The sequence below is a fragment of the Ischnura elegans genome, chromosome X (genome assembly GCF_921293095.1).
Source record: "Ischnura elegans chromosome X, ioIscEleg1.1, whole genome shotgun sequence".
NCBI lineage: Eukaryota > Metazoa > Arthropoda > Insecta > Odonata > Coenagrionidae > Ischnura > Ischnura elegans.
In genome coordinates this window covers 11600338-11616254 of record NC_060259.1, presented here as the reverse complement: position 1 = coordinate 11616254, position 15917 = coordinate 11600338, and the positions used below count along the sequence as shown (strand labels likewise).

Sequence of the window (15917 nt, the reverse complement as noted above, 5' to 3'; positions counted from 1 at the left end):
TAAAGATATCAAGTCACTGAAGTGGAACACCCTGCAAGCCATTCCAAATCTGTGCTGCTAGGGATAAAGGAGAGAGAAGGGCAATCTTGAACTGCTTCAGGAGGGCAGGCTTTCCCGAAGAGAGAAGAGACACCGGCGACGACCCACAGCCAGAGAAGAGGGAGAAGTGGCACGAAGACATTAAACATTGAAGGGGTGTCTTTTGAAGAGCATATGAGTATTGATGATGATATCACTGTATTTGCCGACAATGAGGATCCCAACATTTTGGAGGAGATGCAGGATGTAAGCAACGAAGACAGAGAAGAACCCAATAATAGCATAGTGCCCCCAGGTTGCAAGGAAGAGGAGGACACAATAGATGTTTTGGAGTGAGTAGTTAAATTGTCAGATGATGGAGTAGAGAATTTGAAGATTCCGTGGCACGTTGAGCAAGCAGCGAGCAAAGAAATGAGGAAAGGAATGAGACAGACGACTTTAGAAAACTATTTTAAACAGAATAATTTTGAACTAAAATAACTTAAAAACAGCTGTCTCTTCGTGTTATTCAATTACAAAATGCTTTAAACCTAAGGAATTTTTCCAATTGTTTTAACTTCCTGAAATATACTCTTTTATTCTATCCAGCGATATATATTGCTTCGGCTGAGGGAAGCCACAAGAGAGCTGATTGTATGTACAGCAGGGATGGTAGATGATCCTGTATTTATATTTGTGAGGAGGTAAGTGAAGGAGAGATTCATCGAAAACCAGATTCGTTAAACCAGGAACTTGTGTGGAAAATATTGTTATCTCAACTAATGTTTACGTTCCAGTTGTATTGTGTACTTGGTCAAAATTGTAGTTAACTTTCAACAATGCAGAAACAGCAGTGAACATATGAATCTAACACCAGTGAATCGTGAAGAAAGGACTACTCTCATATCTCTTGACGAATGTATTCATGTGAGCCTAGTTCGTTCACTGAGAATTGATACAAACTCTCAACTCCATTGAACCTTAACTATGTGAAAAACAATTTTGATTTGAGGCAACAATTTGTATCATAGTCCACATGATAGATATTGCATTAAACTTGTGTGCAGAATGTAACTGTGTAGAGAGTTTATAATTATTCAGAGACATCCTTTGTTTTCAGGCATACTATATTTTGAATGCTTGTGAAATATTTCGATCAAATTTCAGTTTTGTAGACAGTAGTGAAACTTGTATAGAAAGAATTTATATTCCTGTAGTTAACTTGAGCAAATTAACAGCTGATCACACATATGGTAGTTTCTTTTTATTTAATGTTATAACTGGTATTTCATTTGGCAAGAACCTATTTCAGATAGATAACAAAAGCTTGGATACAATCCCAGAAACATTTTGTTGCACATTAAATTTCAATAAACTTATGCATAGTATTTTTGAATTCGTTGCAGAAACTGACTGCTATTCTTAACATTAGTTGTAATTATTTATGCAATATTAATGTACCTATAAGTTTGTGCACTACATATTATGCTAGAATATATATTTCTACACAGTTCACTAAGCTTAAAACATTCAGTACATCTGCCACAATTTTTAACTATAATCACATTGATTTCATAACATTTTTAGCTACTACTTCACTTTTTCAGTAGTAAGTAATTTGGTTAATACAAACTTTGAAAGACAAATGACCATCGCTAGGCACACACAAATAACGATCCAAACACATTTTGCCCAATGTCTATCCACAATAGCAAATTGTTACAATTCCACTGAAAATCATGAGAATTATGATTTTCAGTGGAATTTCAGCGGTGATTACTGTTCAGAATACCAAATTGCAACTGGGTAGTAATAGTCATGAAGGTTACGACTTTTCTCACAATCTTGCCCACTAGAGTGGTCGTAATCCCTATCAGAATAGCAGCCCATGTATTACCATAATTGCCGGCAAAACAATTTGAAAATATAAGGTAAACAAATTGGAAATTATTTAGCTTAAATTTCGATTTTTTTAAATTCAGTGAATCAAATTTAAAAAATCAAGTACCATTCATGTATATTGACACAATCTATCCCAGCCAATTTACATTTTATTTACATCCCATCCAAAAGTACTTTTCTGGGTAAGTGATCACTTAGTAAATAATAAATTTATAATCCTCATTTTCATGCGAAAAATCCACAGAGGAAAAATCATTCGCCTTGACCGGGATTCGAACCCGGATCCCTCGATTTCCGGCCGAGTGCTTTAGCCAGTTAAGCTACCGAGGCGTCATTCTCCCCTGTGGAAATTTGTGGACTATACCGGACAAGGTGGTATGGACTGCTGAGCATATGATGCGACTAGCAGTCCAGGTCGTGCGCATGGCGCCACAGCCGGAGAGCAAAGCCCGAACTTTGAACACTAGAGGTGTTCGCTCTGGACTTATGAAAGTATACCGGGACTAGCCACGGTGATAACTTTTTACGGAGTCACCCGCAATGCACAAATAGTGCGAAAAATCCACAGAGGAAAAATCATTCGCCTTGACCAGGATTCGAACCCGGATCCCTCGATTTCCGGCCGAGTGCTTTAGCCAGTTAAGCTACCGAGGCGTCATTCTCCCCTGTGGAAATTTGTGGACTATACCGGACAAGGTGGTATGGACTGCTGAGCATATGATGCGACTAGCAGTCCAGGTCGTGCGCATGGCGCCACAGCCATGACGCCTCGGTAGCTTAACTGGCTAAAGCACTCGGCCGGAAATCGAGGGATCCGGGTTCGAATCCCGGTCAAGGCGAATGATTTTTCCTCTGTGGATTTTTCGCACTATTTGTGCATTGCGGGTGACTCCGTAAAAAGTTATCACCGTGGCTAGTCCCGGTATACATTCATAAGTCCAGAGCGAACACCTCTAGTGTTCAAAGTTCGGGCTTTGCTCTCCGGCTGTGGCGCCATGCGCACGACCTGGACTGCTAGTCGCATCATATGCTCAGCAGTCCATACCACCTTGTCCGGTATAGTCCACAAATTTCCACAGGGGAGAATGACGCCTCGGTAGCTTAACTGGCTAAAGCACTCGGCCGGAAATCGAGGGATCCGGGTTCGAATCCTGGTCAAGGCGAATGATTTTTCCTCTGTGGATTTTTCGCACTATTTGTGCATTGCGGGTGACTCCGTAAAAAGTTATCACCGTGGCTAGTCCCGGTATACTTTCATAACTCATTTTCATCTTCATATAAATTCTACTGTTTAATAATTTCACACCAAGTAGTTAGGCAGAGATTTGGAGCTTGAGACCAAGAGCTCTGGTCATTTGCACAAAAGGGAAGGAAGAGTGGAGAGCATTTGCCTACTGTTAACAAAAGGTTAAAAACAAAGTCCTAAACCTATCCATTCAGGAAAATACCTATCTAATTTTATCGTTTATCTCAGACCTGCAAATGCAGTGCGGTTCAAGTATGATGTTTTTCACATCACTCCGAAAGGTAGCTTCTACTAATTGTTGCAAATCAATCTCATTGATCAATCAATAATTGCTAATCAATCTCATTGAAATCATTAACTGGTGTAGTGGGATCTTCATTACAAAAGCAATACAGTACAGGTAAAGAGAAATCCCTTGAGATACAGCTATTCACAACTACAGTCACTTCTTTCAGCAACTGAACTCATATCCTTGATGTCATTCAGTAGCTCCCTTGACTGCATGAATCTGTGTTCAACTCATGGCATGGGCACTGGTTAAAAGGCAAAAGCATTCTATCATCAAAGAAATATTTGCTGAATGCCTCACGAGAATTCAAAGATCTCAGGAAAAAAGGATCTAAATAGGTACCATATGAAACCTCAATTTATTGTATTGCAGTATTCATACGATATTACCTCCCATCTCCTTCTCACCTCGATTCTTGAATACAGGTACAACATCACAAGATAGATTGATGCCCTTCAACAATCAAATACACTCCCTCTCTCTATTGTGCTCAAGCAATCATACTGATGGGATTTCCTAGGCATAAAATCAGTTCCATCATTTACCTATTCCATGAACTATTAATTAGTCTACTTAATGACAGACAGTCCTCATTTTAATTCAAATTTAAGGTAAATACTTTACAATGGATCTTTGTTGCCAGCAGGTAACCTATAGTGGAACCTCGATCTATTGTTCCCACATTGATCATTTTCCTGCATTCAACGTTTGCCGTTCCTGATCTCTAATCAAGTCATACAAACAATGTCATTTTTTCCCGCATCTATTGTTCTCCAAAGTATCGTTTTTCTGCACTGACCGAATGAATGTTACAGGCCCGATGTATAAATTTCGCGCATCCATCATTTGATGAAAATGAGACGAAGTACACATTTACAATGTGTCATTTATGGCTGATAAAGGCAGGCACATAGTTTGAATCTTCCCCAAGAGATGGAATTATCATAGGGAGAAGCTTAGTGTCATATGATATTGATCTGCTATCCCACTCCCTCAAGCCCCTGGCTGCTCTCTGATGCTTTCCTCCTCTCCAAAACCAATCAGAAGGCTCTTGACACTCCAAATCATGGCTCCTGCAGGCTTCAACTTACAAAGGCCATAAATCATCAGCTTTGAAAGAAAATATCACGAGAACAATGGAAACGTGTTTCACGCTCCCCTCTTCCTCCTACACTGACCTTTTTCAGCCTACCTGCTCCAAAATACCCCCTTTCTAAAGGTCAACTGCGGCATGAGTCATCTATTAGCCCAAAAGGTGTCTAACAATGACTTTCGGTAATTGATTTACACATTAATTGGATTGAAATATCAGTGATTTGCACATTAGAATAGTATGAGACCAAACAAAATGAATTTCTGACATTATTTAAGCAAGGAAATAGTTGGAAAAATACGACAGACACTTAGCATTCCAGCGAAACTCAATATCCTCGCAGCTGAGCTTTGTGGAAGTTGATCCGGCATTTTTATCCATAAAAAATATCAGTTTACAATTTACAAGTTTTAATATTAATCTTTTTGTAACAGCCGCTGACTAAAGGGATTTCTTCTCAGGATATTATATTTCTCCTTACTAGCCATTTCGATTCAATCCCTTATCTGGTGCTACGCAACTTAGAAATGAGAAAAGTAAAAATTTCATGGTGCAGTCATATGTTCATGCTTCACCCTCTGCAGTCTGTTCTTCATATGCCGTATTTGATACTGCCAAATCACCTAAACTGGGGGAATTCCTATCTATATACAGCCCTTGTGGTGACTGACTGACTGATGGATACAAATTCCCGACCACTTCTAGAAGTGCTGGAGTGCTGAAATTTGGCACGCGTGCGGGGAACCCGAAATGATTCGGAGGAAAAATCCGAAAACCGGAAGTTTCCGCCACGTGTCGTCGCTAGGACGACAAAATGGCCGAAATCGGGCTTTTTTCGGGGACCATCTTTCGGTTTTTATTTTACTGCGCGCGAATGGTGTGTGCCACACGGATCGCTAATGCATTTCCTGAAAGCTGATGAACGTTGGCACGTAATAACGTAATGTTGTAAATTTCTTTTTCAGAAAATTGCAGCCAAAATGGCGTCCAAAAATTCGTTTTTCTATTAAAATTTCATAACTTCCGCTCCCTTCGACTTAATTTAAGGTATAGGATAACAAAAATGATTATTATATATGCTTATATCATCGTCTACGAAATGTAGGTAACAATTTTCTTTCGTCGTCCTTGGTTACTGAGAAAAAAATTAAAATATTCCGAAAATCACCGAAAATTACGATTTCCAAAAGATTAACACAAGATTATGTCAATTTTAACCTGACCGATTTCTTTCAAACTTTGTAGTTACATACACCTATTTATTGTTTTTCAGAAAACATGAACATTTAATAAATGATTCAATATATTAAACAGCGAAAAAATAAAAATGGCGGGCACTACTCACTTTTTTCAGGGACTGGTTTGCTTTTTATTGTATTACTCTCGAAATATAGATGTCATAGGGCACACTTCTGTTAGATATGGCAGTAAATGAATGTGACCATATATTATCGTCATCTTTAAACCCCCCGAAACCCCCTAAAAAATTAAAATTTGCACATAAGTAGCTTTTTCGGGTACTTTTCGTCACAATTCCGCCGCTTTTCCAATCCTTACCACTCATCGCTACGGAATTGATGTGGACGATTGATGACCGCTGGCAGTAAAAACCTATAAACCCCCGGTAAACCCTCATACACCCCCCCAAAAAATAAAATTTTGCATATAAGTCTACTTTTTGGATACTTTTCGTGACTATTCCACCGCCCCAACGACTCATCCCCACGGAATTTATATAAATGGATGGTGACCGCCAGGAGTACACAAATTTAAACCCTTGCTATCTCCCTGAAATCCCTCCCAAACGTAAAATGTGTCATTTAGTCTCCTATTTGGGTACTTCTCGCAAACATTACGCCACACTACCCGTCCCCTCTGAGCTCAAGATCCGGAATATTTGGTGAGGGCGAGCAGCCGTAAACCATACGGGAAAATACACCAGAAACCCCCGATCACCTCCTGGAACATCGCTGAAAAAAAAATTAATGAATTTTAAAGTCGCCTTTCCGAGTAGTTTTCGTCACAATTTAACCGGTGCCCAAACCACTTATTAAAACCCCCGATAACCCCGTGAAACCTCCCAAAAAATTCTAATAAATCGCCTCTCCAGGTAAAAGAATCGTCAGACAACTGCTCCGGACCCCTAGGACTTATCGGCACGGAATTTATGAGAACGATTTGTGACCACTGGTTTAACACAAGTATACCCCCGGTATTCCGTTGGAACCCCCCGCAAAAAAATTAAAAACTTGCCTTTAAGTCTTCTTTTATGCGTATTTGTCGCCACTATTACTCCGCATTGCACTACCCCTTTAAAATCATCGCTACGTGATCACTGTGGACGATTGGTGACCGCATGCATAACACATTAAAACCCCCGAATCCCCCTGGGCACCCTTCCAGGTGGGGAAGAGCATTAATGAGGACTAAGCGGAGCAGCCGCGGGGGGCTCCTCAACCTCAAGGCGGCGAAGCCGCCCCAAAACGAGGAACGGCGAAGCCGTTCCGAGGAGTAGCTGGCGTCGGCGAGGGGGAGCTTCAGTAACCCTCGGGTGGCGAAGCCGCCCCGATGTTCAAGCGGCGCAGCCGCTGTGGACTCCCCCCATCTCTGGGCGGCGAAGCCGCCCCTTAAACGGATAACGGTGAAACTGTTCCGAAATGCCCTCGCCCTCTGGGCGGCAATGGCAACCCCAGACGAGGAACGGCGAAGCCGTTCCGAGTATTAAGCAGGGTAGCCCCGGGGGGGCACACTCAATCCCTGGGCGGCTAAGCCGCCCTTCAGTGAGGAACGGCGAAGCTGTTCCCAGGAATGAGTGGGGTGCCTCCCTACCCCCTGGCCGGCTAAGCCGGCTAGCTGAGATGACATTATTTGAACTTCAAAAGTCTTCAAACGACCAAAAATAAAGACGGCGAAGCCGGAACCGGGGTTTTTAAGGGGCGGAGCCCCTTAACGAGCGCGCGGAGCGTGCGAGTTATTTTATAAAATTGAAAATCCCCCGTTTCCTTCTTTAAATATGTTGACACTCAATTATATTGTGCCTGATAATGACTTTCTACCAGTTTAAATTCACTAAATTCCATGGAAAAAAAGATAAACTATAAATTCGAACGATTACGAGACTTGGGTGGGTTTATTCAACTCCTTCGGATACAACGAGCGCTCGGTTTTGCGAGTAATTTCCAAGGGATTATGAGCACTCGTAAAACCGGGCTTCTACCGTATTTGATAGTGCCAATTCCGAACTTCACCTCGTACAACAGGTTCCATGTTTTCCAGAGGTTTTTGATTTCAAACCAGCGATTATTTTTCAGTTTGAGTTTAATAAAGTCACGTTTCATTTTAATTAGTTTTATTTTTACTCATCTTGGGACAATGGCCCTTCCGAAGAAACAGGTGAGAACTTTAACAAATGAACTAAAAATAATTGAAGAAGGAGAAAAGAATCCGGGGGAGAAACACGTGACTGTTGCCACACGCCTTGAGATATCCGCTAGCACATGACGGTAGGAGGGAGGGAGAGTGAGCTACCTTTGGAAAACAAGAAGTGCGACGAAGGTTCCGAGTATCAGGCATGCCACTGAAATGACGTTTGATGGATAAGAATTTTTACATCAGACAGAAATCCATCGTAGCAGTATTAATGCCGACATGGCATGCAAACATTTTTTCTCGGGGTGGTGAGTTCCCTTAGGATATTTGAAAGTAGGGATGAGTCGAATCAACAATAAATTGTTTCCGTAAAATTCAAACATTCCTTTAATCAGCTAAATTACGGGATGAATTCTTTGATGAATATCACAATTACTCGAGAAAAACCTGGGTTTCCTGATACATAGGCAACCCAGTCAACACATTCCCGCATTCATTATTTTCTTTCATCCATCCCCTTGAAAAATGATAGATCGAGGTTCCACTGTAATCATCAAATGGCAAGAGTATGATTGAAAGTAGCTGCCCCAAAACTTTTTAAAAGTGAAGTTATTTTAGAAAGGACGTGGAAGGATATAATTGGACATGCTAATAAGAATATGGGAATTGTGATACACTTGTATTGTTCTTCTTCATTCCCAATATTTGAAAACATCTTCCCTCAGAAGGAACGGCCCAAAATCAGACTGACACCGCCTTACTGCACGTGAAAAGAGGCTTCTACTCTTTTGGTGCACTCATCTGACTGCCTCGCTCAGGTCTTCACTCAGCTGTGCTCTCTATTCATGCCAACATTACAACTCGTTATGCACTTGATAATTGCCTCTTCAGGGTTCTCCACAAGTCTCATCTTTGCATTAATAATGGTGGTAATAGATTTTACATTCCGGCAGGTGGCTAATAGTATAGCTGATGATTGATGATTGCAGCACATTTTTCCAATGATTAGGGAAAAATTTCATATCTAGTTACATCAGCCAAAATTCAATGAAGAAATATGCAAAAATAAATTGATAATTTAAGCCCAGACCATAAAACCGTGCCGTGCATCAAAAGTCAGGAGATTCCAACAGTAGCCAGACAAAGATGCAAGCTGGCAGACCTCACTAGTTAGCTCTTCTGGTATACAAGCATAGATGCTTATAGTATATTGAAATGAAATGATTCCAAATTTTCTGGATCTTTCTAATATTACACTTTTTCATCATGCAAGGCATCCAATTGACATTATCAATGTAAACTATAAAGAACCTTATGAGGTTAATTATTACCCATTGGCCAAAAGCATTCAATGAAAGCCAGAACTACAAAAACTACTTGATTTTACGAAAGAAGATATGGTAACAGACCTCTCTTAATAGATTTTCCATCGTGCAATTTTGTTCTTGTATCTGCTGCTTGATCAAATATTTCTTTTCCTCTTCCTAATGAAAAAAAATGAATTTAAGCCACAAGAACAAAACAACCTTAAAGATAATGATAATTAAATAAGTGAAGACTATCACATGAACTATAAATTTGATTATTTAATGAAGAAGCCAGCAGTTGAAATGATTCATAACTGCTTCACATTTTGTAATCAACAGTAATACATCTAGGTCAGGAGTTAGTATAACTATTACAATCAAACAAAATAAGGTCTTTCCCACTTTCCAGAATGCATCGAAAGACAGCACGTTTTTCATTTTTTGTGTATATATACATATATACAGTGGAACTTGGTTAGTATGTTCCTTCTTAGCACGTTTTCCTCCTTAGTACAGCGATTTCTCTCGGCCCCGGTACCATCCGAACAAAATACAGGTCAAAGTATTTGGTCAGTACGTTTGAAAAAGTTGCGTTTTCCTGGTCAGTACGCTTAATTGCTTGCCGTAACGCAATCCTGAAATTCCTTCTCTAGTATCCTCTTAAGGGTTGTAAACCTCCACATTCATGATTTATTCCATTATTATCAGCCATTGACATTCATTCTACATCTCTCTTCTTACGACCGTGATTTATCCAAATTTATTTCTCAATTCTTGTGACGTTATGAATAATAAAATGCGGCTATTTTTCAGGAATGTCTGACTATGCAAAACTGCAGCCAATGAGAAGCCCCATGTTTCCCCACCCCAAGCTCCTCACCTTCTGTCGCCTTCGGAGTACCACACACTGCTCAAATTTTGCGAGTGGGCAGTTGTTGCTGTAGCACGAGTTATCATAGCGAGGGCAGTTAAATTACAATTGAAATGGAGAGAAAACTAATAGTGAAGCAGATTATAACTTAAGAAAAGATTGAAATTCTCGAGGATGAGGACCAAAATTACCATTGTCTGCCTGCTGCATTGTCTACCCCCACCCACTCCTCCGCCTCTCTTCCTTTACAAACCTGACCTGGCCACTATACTCAAACTCCCACCAATGGACTTTCCGGTACCACCTAACCCCTGCCCCCCACTGCGACCGCCTCCACACACGCAGTGCGAAAACGAGGCAGACAATGCAGCGAACCCTTCCCTCGAAGACAATGTAGTGAACCTTTCCTCGCATGTCCTCGACGCCAATGAGCGGGCAGTCCTCAGCAAAGGATTATCTTTTTCATCCACGCCGAGAGTTAACTACGTGAGCCTTGTGACGGACGCCCTAAATTTTTGCCGGAACCTGCGATGGAAAGCATTCTGGCAGTCCCAACAAAATACATCTTCCAACCATGACACTCTTCACCCACTGGCTCAATTCGCCCCACCGTCTGTACGAGAGCCTAAACCACTCCATGCAAACCATCCCGTAGAGATATTCATCAAACTTTTTCTCAACAGAATCACTGACCACAATTTCCTCCATTCTCTCAACCCACCTAAAAATCTCACACGCCTGGAATTTCAGGCCTTAAGAAATCTCTCCACCAACAAAGACATCATCATAACCTCAGCGGAAAAAGGCTCAATGTTAGTCGTTCTCGACAAAGAGAAATATGTGGCGGAAGGTTAAAGGCAACTGAACGACCCGGCTTCCTATTCTCCCCTCCCTAATGATCCCAACCCGCAATTTCAAAAAGAAATCTTCTCCTTTCTAAAAAATTTTGGCCCCGCAGAAGGACTCAGCCCCTCCGACATTAATCTTCTTTCACCTGCCGATTTCAACACTCCACAATTCTATCTTCTCCCCAAAATACACAAACCCAATAACCCAGGCCGCCCCATTGTGTCTAGCCGCAATTCCCCAACCGAAAGAATATCAGCCCTTCTAGATCACTACTTGCAACCTCTTGTCACCACCCTTCCATCTTACATAAAAGACTCCTATCATTTCCTAAGCATACTTAACTCAACCCCTATCCCTACCGGTACCAATCTCCTAATGGCGACAATTGACGTCGTTTCACTATATACTTCTATTCCCCACCACGAAGGCCTCAATGCCCTCAACTACTTTCTTGCCCAATGCCCTCAGCCTCACTCTCCCTCCACCAACTTCATCATCCAATTAGCTGAACTAATTCTCAACAAAAACGCCTTCAACTTCAACGACACCATCTACCTACAAAAGCGAGGAGTCCCGATGGGAACCAGAATGGCCCCAGCCTACGCAAACCTCTACATGGGTCACCTGGAAAGCTCTTTTTTAAATTCCCAAACCCTCAAGCCACTCCTGTGGGTCCGATTCATCGACGACATTTTTTTACTATGGGCCCATGGGCGTGATTCGCTTGACACATTCATTGCATCCCTCAACTCCACCTCATCCGTTTCTTTCACCTCATCAATTTCTGCTTCCTCCCTTTCCTTGACATAAACATCCGCCTTGAAAACAATACCTTCAGCACCTCCATCCACAAAAACCCACCAACCATGAACAATACCTACACTACACCAGTTGCCATCCACCTCACACCAAACACGCAATCCCCTACTCCCTCTCAGTCCGTGCCCATCGCATCTGCAACAATTCACCATCTCTTCAATGAGCCACACAGAACCTCCACCATGCTCTCCTCAAACGAGAGTATCCAGAATCCCTGCTTAAAAAGAAAATACTCTCTCCCTCCGAACAGTACACCCCACACACCAAAAAAGAACAAACTAGCAAACTTAATCTCACCACCACATTCTTCCCGGGCACTCAAAAAATTAAAAAAATATTAAAAGATCTCTACCCCATCATCAGCAAAAACAAAACCACAGCTGCCCTTCTTCCATCCTGCCCCTCCATTGCCTACAGAAGAGCACCTAACTTAGGTAATATTTTAAAATCCACCCGCCCCCTCCTCCGGCACACACTCCCCCCACTTTCCTCCCTGACTCCATGCAACCGCCCCCGTTGCAAGTGCTGCCCTCTGCTACGCCCCACCACTTCACCTGTCATCAACAGATCCTCCTCCACACCGTCTTGTACTTCCTTCAACGTTGTCTACAGGCTGTTTTGTAATTTTTGCCCCTCGTACTACATAGGAGAATGTACCACACCCATATCCATCCGAATGAATAACCACAGGCACTCCTGCAAAACTCCCCCCTTTCATGATCCCATCCCTATTCACACTGCCTCACACAACAGTTCTTTCCACCAATGTTTTTCCCTAACTTTCATTGAAGTTCTGCCAGAGAGGGCAACCATCATCGAGGTGAGAACGAGGGAAATGGCACATATTTGGGTTGAAAAGGCGTTCGAAACGCCCGGGCTAAACATTGCCCATTAACAGCCAAAGCAAACCCTATCCTCCCTTCCCCCTCTCCCCTTCCCCTTCTTCCACCCCCACTACTTCACCAAGGAGGGCTACTGGAGGAATCCGCCTGCAGCAGTTTGCCTTTGGCACCGAGGATAGCGGGTCAACCCGCTGAAACGTCTGAAGGAGTCTTTGTGAGTGTCCTTTTTTATGTGTTTCTATGTTTTTATTAGTGTTATTTTTGTCCGTTCTCCTCGATCGGCCACATACTTATATGTATATAATACTTATATTATCGCTTAGTGCGCTTTCATCAAGATTTTATATATATACCACAGCACCGTTGCCATCGTCCTTTTTCCATTATATGTTCCTATCCCTTTCTTTCCTTACCTCTGAATTTATATGTACGTTTGCGCTAAAGGCGCCGTGTGAATGAATGAAGTAGTATATATATATATATATATATATAGGATAAATCTCAGGAGATAGACGCCATTCTCATGTAATTGTCTTCGGGAAATCTATGAAGCATTGTGATTTTTATTCACATAGTATTGTTTTTCAACGCAGAGCTCATTTTCTTGATTTTAAATGTGAAAAGAGTTCAGGAAGGCGATCCTACGAGAACTACCGATAGTAATTGTAATTATGACGACTTTTCCACAGATTGCAATTACCCTAACTGCTGATATTTACTTTCCTCATTAGCACGTTTTCCTGGTTAGTACGTTCATTTTATGTAGTCCCTTCAAAAACGTACTAAACAAGTTCTACTGTATATAAAATGGACAATATAATGGTTGTTCAAGAAATAAAAATCAGATTGATTAAGATTGGAAATTGACATCATTACAGAAAACAATGCATACAAAAAATTATGAAAATTCTTACTAATTAATAACAATTCTTAATTTTTGTTGATCATGCACTATTTTCACTGTGATAGGCAGTCTACAGATTGAAATAGTAACTTGGTAGTACAAGGAAATTGAATAACATAGTATAACTTCAGATAAATTCAACAATCACCATGCAGTATTCATGTATGTAGTAAAGTACAATGCATATGCAACTAGAGTAGCATGATGTCACATGTGACAACATGCCTCAACTGCTGAGTAGACATAATAATTAAAACTTCAGATTACTGCACCAACCATGAGATGGTGTTCCTAGTAGAGCTGATCTGGGAGGAGAGTCAGTCACAAGCATCAGACGGTTAAATACACCACGGCCAAAATAATCAGCAACCCATGTAAAACCATCCTCTGCTTTCTCAAGATCACTGTGAAATGAGTCATGGTTACACAATCTCTGCTCCTGGAAGATTTCAAGCATGTAACAGCGTTAGTTACAATTTAAAAAAATGAAATCATACGCATTTTCCATACACGCATAAAATCAATTAAAAACTCAATTACATGACAAACCTCTTTTCTTGCAACCTAATGAGGTATATATTTTCATAATATCATAATAATAATAATAATACATACATTCAAGTTATAACCTGGACTTATACTTTTAAGCATATGATGACCAATAAAATGTTCACTAAATATTTCTGCTGAGTCAACACTTCAGATACATAATTAATTCACATTAACTGCAACAAGATAAAGTTCCCTAGGACTAAGAATCGAAATACAGTATAGCCACGTTAAAGCGAGTAGAGGCAATTGCGAGACCCCCACCATAATGAGAGAAAGCCAGAGCACCATCAATTGACCCTATGAATAGCATGTAAAAAAATTTCTTTTTTACAAGGCCCTTTCGGTGTTGGCACTCGCCATAGCGAGAGTTCCCATCGCCGGAAAACCTTCACCAAGAGTCCCTCATCTCTGTAATTGCTGCCGATCTGTTATCGATGACACATGTGGAAAGCTGATGTTGCGCTTTTAGTTTATTTAATTTTTAAAATTCTTCATTATTTTTTGTTTTGCAGACATTATTCAGAATGTTAAATCACTGAATTCACACTAGTAAGTTTTGCTGGCCTTAGGGTCCATCAGATGCACATGCTTTTTCATTTCTTTGTTGCATACATCACACATGCGTGCTATATTAGTCGGAGTTTCTTGCAGCTCGCTTTTGTTTTACGTAAGTGTAATCAGCATAATTTCAATGTTATATTTTCATGAAATAATATCAAGTTAATATCTTTTCTTATATTACCAATTGTTATTCAAATCATTTATATTACAGTGCCATGGATACATTCCGTGTACTATTTCAATGGGGTCGCGGGCATAACACTCAAATTGGAACTTTTTTTTTGAAACAACGGCAATTTTAATCACAGTTTAGCAGACTTTTTGGTGCAGATAATGAAGATATTACATTGGATAATAGAAAAAGTCTTCCAAGGCAGGATCATTCTACCTCCTTCCACCATTTTCGTCCGCAGAAACAAATGAGATATATTTCCAATGATATAGAATGACTAAATGAAACATTGAAAGGGTGACGTACCTGAGAAATTTCTCAATTCAAATAATTTGATGATGGTTCCCTTTGACATTTGATAACGTATATTCCTGTGATGTCAATACATCTGGATATGAAATGTATATGGTCTTTGAACACAGATTAAAAGGAATAGAATGTGATAGTGTACCATGGATCATGCAGTTTTAAAAAAATTAAAACTCCCTCTGCTCGAATAGTTCAGATAGCACGAAATCAGCAGTACATTGCGAAGTACATTCACATGATTGCTTATGTGTTTCATACTCTAAGAGCCAGTAGCATACGCTATAGTGAGTTAATGCATGCTCCAATATTGTTTAATCATGAGTATAAGCTTATATCTCCTCTAAATTGTTTAATTTCTATGTGCCTTGAAAAAGAGCCATTTTTTTCCCGTGACCATGAATGAGTATTTTTTTTTACTAAAAGGAATGTCAGACTCACGATTTTTTTCATCAGGATCTTTGCTCATACATTAATGATTACTTTAAACTGAACCATGAGTCTGTATTCGCATGGCCTTTCCCTGTGGATGCTGACAACGAAAAATGGTACAAGCGAGATTTTTTTGTAAACTTTATTTTTTTGCAGCTGAATTACTTCATGCAGTGAATAATTAATGATAATCGTGGGATTATAATGGACCACTTAGCTTTAGAAAAAAAATCATGGCTTTTCATCTCACAGGAATGGAGTTATGGATGAAAATAAAAATCACCATGCGTTGCACGTTGCGGCACTTTAGGGGTCACGCCCAAATTTCAATTGCTCATATTTCATTAACAATTCACAATTGGAGGCTAAAATTGTACACAATCTC

At 40.4% G+C, this 15917-nt stretch overlaps 1 protein-coding gene across 3 annotated transcripts in view; it reads right to left on the bottom strand.

Moving 5' to 3' along the window:
- LOC124170496 (vacuolar protein sorting-associated protein 11 homolog) overlaps window positions 1-15917 on the bottom strand; it is a 129786-nt gene that overhangs the window by 12769 nt on the left and 101100 nt on the right. For 2 of the 3 annotated variants that reach the window (XR_006867478.1, XM_046549253.1), the window contains exons 19-20: window positions 13786-13948; window positions 9327-9401 (exon numbers count right to left, since the gene is read on the bottom strand). Coding sequence is in view for 2 of the 3 variants with exons in the window: in XM_046549253.1 (XP_046405209.1) it covers window positions 9327-9401; window positions 13786-13948 (238 nt within the window). In the remaining variant the exon portion in view is untranslated. The remainder of the gene's footprint in view (window positions 1-9326; window positions 9402-13785; window positions 13949-15917) is intronic. The other variant, XM_046549254.1, reaches the window with a different exon arrangement.